The sequence below is a fragment of the Oratosquilla oratoria genome, chromosome 38, assembly GCF_046742065.1.
Source record: "Oratosquilla oratoria isolate Oo_2021 chromosome 38, ASM4674206v1, whole genome shotgun sequence".
Taxonomy (NCBI): Eukaryota; Metazoa; Arthropoda; class Malacostraca; order Stomatopoda; family Squillidae; genus Oratosquilla; species Oratosquilla oratoria.
Genome location: NC_134814.1, coordinates 28306500 through 28311207, shown reverse-complemented (window position 1 = coordinate 28311207; position 4708 = coordinate 28306500). Strand labels below are relative to the sequence as shown.

The 4708-nt window shown below is 46.8% G+C and overlaps 2 protein-coding genes across 2 annotated transcripts in view; both read right to left on the bottom strand.

Moving 5' to 3' along the window:
* The window catches only part of LOC143019834 (uncharacterized), a 10422-nt gene extending 7553 nt beyond the window's left edge, over positions 1-2869 (bottom strand). Inside the window, exons 1-3 of the mRNA XM_076175815.1 lie at positions 2671-2869; positions 1847-2437; positions 1578-1753 (exon numbers count right to left, since the gene is read on the bottom strand). Coding sequence (XP_076031930.1) covers positions 1578-1753; positions 1847-2437; positions 2671-2869 — 966 coding nt within the window. The remainder of the gene's footprint in view (positions 1-1577; positions 1754-1846; positions 2438-2670) is intronic.
* A 969-nt stretch (positions 2870-3838) lies between these two features.
* On the bottom strand, positions 3839-4432 carry LOC143019833 (uncharacterized). Its single transcript, XM_076175814.1, has one exon. It carries the CDS (start codon positions 4430-4432, stop codon positions 3839-3841), a length of 594 nt encoding a protein of 197 aa, XP_076031929.1.
* Positions 4433-4708: the final 276 nt, after the last annotated feature.

Below are 4708 nucleotides of genomic sequence, written 5' to 3'. Positions count from 1 at the left end.
TCTTCTCTTCTACAACCTTCTTCATTTCCTCATCCCACCATTCACTACCCTTCCTTCTATTTCCTCCTGACCTTCTTGTTCCACACACCATCCTTGCACACTTTGTGACTCCCTCCTTGAACCATCCCCATTCCTCCTCCACACCTACCTCCACTCTATCCTTCACTCCCTCCCACTCCTCCTTCAGCTTCCTCTTGTACTCCTTCTCCTTTTCCTCTTCGTTTAGAGAGTTCACTCTAAGCACCTCCCTACCTTTTGTCCCTTTCCTCTTCCTCCATCTGTCCTCCACTCTCAACTTACCTTCCACCAGAAAATGATCTGATATTACCCCACCCTCTCCCCTTAGCACATGTACATCTCTAACTCTTCCTATTATAATCCTATTTACCACTACATAGTCCATTAAAGCTCTATCTACCACCTTTCCCTCCACCACCCTCTCCCATGTGTACTTATGCTTGACTTTCTTCCGAAACACTGTATTTGCTATCATCAACTCTCTTTCTAGACACATTTCCACCATCAACTCTCCACTACGATTCTTTCCTGGAACTCCACATTTCCCAAACACTCCATCAATTGGCTCCTTTCCTACCCTAGCATTAAGGTCTCCCAGTACTATTACATTTACACTTCTCCCTAAACCCTCTATGCACTCATTTATATATATATATATATATATATATATATATATATATATATGTATATATATATATATATACATATATATATATATATATATTTATATATATATATAAATTTATGACTACATAGAGCCAAGTCATACATTTCCTTTCTAAGGAACATAAATCTATAATAAGGTATATGGAAAAAACCTATAAGAAAATAATTAATGCAGAACTAGCCATCACTTTTAATGAAATATGCATTAGAGAAAAACTCCTGCCCAAATACACTGATATATATATATATATATATATATATATATATATATGTGTGTGTGTGTGTGTGTGTGTGTGTGTGTGTGTGTGTGTGTGTGTGTGTGTGTGTGTGTGTGTGTGTGTGTGTGTGTGTGTGTGTGTGTGTGTGTGTGTGTGTGTGTGTGAGTGTGTATGTGTGTGTGTGTGTGTGTGTGTGTGTGTGTGTGTGTGTGTGTGTGTGTGTGTAAGTGTGTGTGTGTCTGTGTGTGTGTGTGTCTGTGTGTGTGTGTGTGTGTGTGTGTGTGTGTGTGTGTGTGCGTGTGTCTGTGTGTGTGTGTGTGTGTGTGTGTGTGTGTGTGTGTGTGTGTGTGTGTGTGTGTGTGTGTGTGTGTGTGTGTGTGTGTGTGTGTGTGTGTGTGTGTGTGTGTGTGTGTGTGTGTAAGTGTGTGTGTGTCTGTGTGTGTGTGTCTGTGTGTGTGTGTGTGTATGTGTGTGTGTGTGTGTGTGTGTGTGTGTGTGTGTGTGTGTGTGTGTGTGTGTGTGTGTGTGTGTGTGTGTGTGTGTGTGTGTGTGTGTGTGTGTGTGTGTGTGTTAGTGTGTGTGTGTGTGTGTGTGTGTGTGTGTGTGTGTGTGTGTGTGTGTGTGTGTGTGTGTGTGTGTATGTGTGTGTGTGTAACAGATGCTGTGTTGACTGACTCGTGTGACTTCTAGACGGTGACGTCGATCGTCTTTATAGGCATTGGCTTCTGTTTGGGTTGCAGCATGCCAAGATGACCTGTCTGAGGCAACGGGCTCAAGTTCTTTCGGTTTTAGGCTAGCCCATTTGAGATTGGCCTTCAATTGGTCCTTGAACCTTCTCTTCGTCCGGCCTTCTTGCTGGACCCAGAGATAAATTTACCGTATAACACTTGTCTTAGGACACGTTGCATGTCCATGCGAATGACGTGACCACCATCGTAGCTGACTCTTGAGGACAGTGGTTTCAATCCTGGTGACATTGGCCCTGTCGAGGGCTTTTTGGTTAGTGATTCTGTCATACCAGCGTATCATCATAATTGACCGCAGGGAGCGAATTGCTCCAGTTGTTTCACATGTCTCCGGTACATTGCGTTGGAGGAATTTAGAGCGCAGTCTCTCAAAGGCGTGGCTTGCCTTTTGGATCCTGGCGTTGATCTCATGGTCCAAGGACCCGTCGTTGGAGATGGTGCTGCCCAGGTACTTGAAGGTGGTGACATTGGAGAGCTGCGTGCCATCGGTGGTGATAAACGGTTGATCGGCTGTTTTTTCTGGTGCCGGCTGGAATTGGACTTCTGTTTTGCTGAGGCTGATAGTCAAGGCAAACAGCTTTGATGCTGAGGAGAATCTGTCTACAATGATTTGCATGTTGTTCTCTTCGTGGGCCATAAGAGCACAGGCATCCGCGAAGAGAGCTTCAAGGATAAGTCTCTCGAATGTCTTTGTTTTGGTGGCCAGATGGTGAAGGTCAACGAATGAGCCGTCAAGGCGATATTTAATGTATACACCCAGGTCCAGATCCCTCACAGCGTATTGGAGCACTTGGGCGAAAAAAAAAGGTTGAATAGCACTGGAGCGGGGACACATCCTTGTTTCACGCCGTTGGATATACTGAAGCGGTCGTAAGGCTCCCCAACAGACAGGACTTCTCCTGTCATGTCGTCGTGCAAGATCTAGATCAGTTTTGTGAATTAAGCTGGACAACCAAGCTTACTTAGAATGACCTGGGTTCTCTGTTCACCGCATCGAATGCCTTTGTTAAATCAATAAAGACGGTGTAGAGGTGGAGATTCTGCTCGATGATGCTGGTTCTTCTCAGCGACGGACGACAAGAGTCTGTTGAGCATGACACGGGCTAGAATCATTCCAGCAATGGAGAGTAGCGAGATGCCTCTGTAGTTGCCGCAGGCTGCTCGTGTTCCTTTGTTCTTGTACAAGGCGGCGATGGAGGCGTGTTGGAGTTCTGGTGGCATGTCCTCCTTTTCCTATATGCTGGTCATTACTGAGTGGAATGCCTAAAGTGCCTTTTCACTCAAGGCCTTGTATAGCTCCACTGTAATTCCATCCTTGCCTGCCGCCTTGCCTGAATTCATTTGTATGATGACCTTTTTGTACTTCTTCCAGCGAGGGAGGGTCGTCTAGCTGTTCAATGGTGGGGTTTTGGTTGATCTCGTCAAGGGCCGCCTGGTCGACTGAGAACGGGAGGTTGAGAAGCTGACTAAAGTGCTCTTTCCATCTGTCGTTTATGCCTTGTTTGTCCTTGACGAGAGTGACACCGTCTTCAGTTAAACAAAGGGGTGGTGCCAAATTTTGAGGGGCCACAGATGGTCATCAAAGCACTGAAAAACTGCTTTGCGTTGTTGGTGTCGGCGTAGTGTTGTACTTCCTCTGCCTTTCTGTCCCACCACTGATCCTGCCTCAGCCTGATCTCACGCTGAGTAGTGGCTTGGAGTGACTTCAATCTGTCCTTCTTTGGTATGGACTTCGGGTCATTTTACTACTCTGCAAAATCCTTGTTCTTCTTGTTCAACAGGTCTTCGATGGCCTTATTGTTCTCCTCAAACCAGTCTTGGTTGTTGCTCTTCTTGGGGCCTAGCACTGATTTTGCTGTCTCCATCATCATATCTCTGAACTGGTTCCACTTCTCAGTTGGGCTTCCAGTAAGGGGTCCTTTGGTTAACAACCTGTCGTTCAGGCTGGCTTGGAATATTTCAAGGCAATATGGATCCTGAAGGCGACTGATATTGAACGCTGCACGAACAGTCTTGGAACGTTTTTGATGTTGGGGCGCGATTTGCAGTTGAAGTGTCGCTCTGAACCAAGCGGTGGTCTGTCCAGCACTCGGCTCCTCTCATTGCTCTGGTGACCAGTATATCTTAGATGTCCTTCTGACGTACGATGACTTAGTCTATGAGATGCTACTGTTGGGGTCTTGGGTGCATTCATGTTGTTTTGTATTTGCTTGCCAGTCTGAACCCTGTGTTTGTGATGGAAAGCTCAAATTCTGCACATTTGCTAAGCAGCAGTAGGCCGTTGTTGTTCATCTTGCCCACGACGTGCTTGCCGAGCACTCCTTCCCACCTGGCGTAGTCTTGGCCAACGCGGGAGTTAAGATCCCCCAGCAGTATCAGCTTATTGTTGGCCGGTATTGAGTGCAGGATGGCGTTCAAGTCGGAATAGAGCTGCGCAATGGTCTCCTCTGTGCTGGTCAGTGTAGGGGCGTATGCGCTGATGATAGTAGCGTGTCGGTTTTTGCTGAGAGGCAAGCTGAACTTCATGAGCCTCTCGCTGATGCCAACAGGCAGATCTGTCAGTTGTTTCAGCAGGCTGGTTTTGATGGCTAGCCCAACGCCGCGTATCCTGTCTTCATTCTGGGCTCCTCCTCTCCAGAAAAAGATGTAGCCGCTGACATGTTTAGTGAGAGATCCTTCGTCCAGTAAAAGCGTTTCGCTCAGGGCTGCGATATCAATGTTATAGCGCGACAGTACTTTGGCTACTAATGCTGTCCTTCTCTTTGATCTTTGCTTGTTGTCCATTTTCAGAAGTGTTCTGACGTTCCATGCCCCTAATAGTATTTTTTTTTTTTTTCCGACCGCTAGAATGGATATACCTGCCAGCCACGGCTTGCTGGCCGGGTGATTGTAGGGCAGGCCATGCTTGGGACACATTTTCTAGTCCAATCCCTTGACTAGGGTGAGTAGCGCTGTCCTAAAGAGGGCTGCTTAGTCGTCCAGGATGCTGCTGGACGTCTCTGCTGCCCCGAGTACAGAGATGAACGACCACTTGTCCATGGGCCGCCCGCGTGTATGATT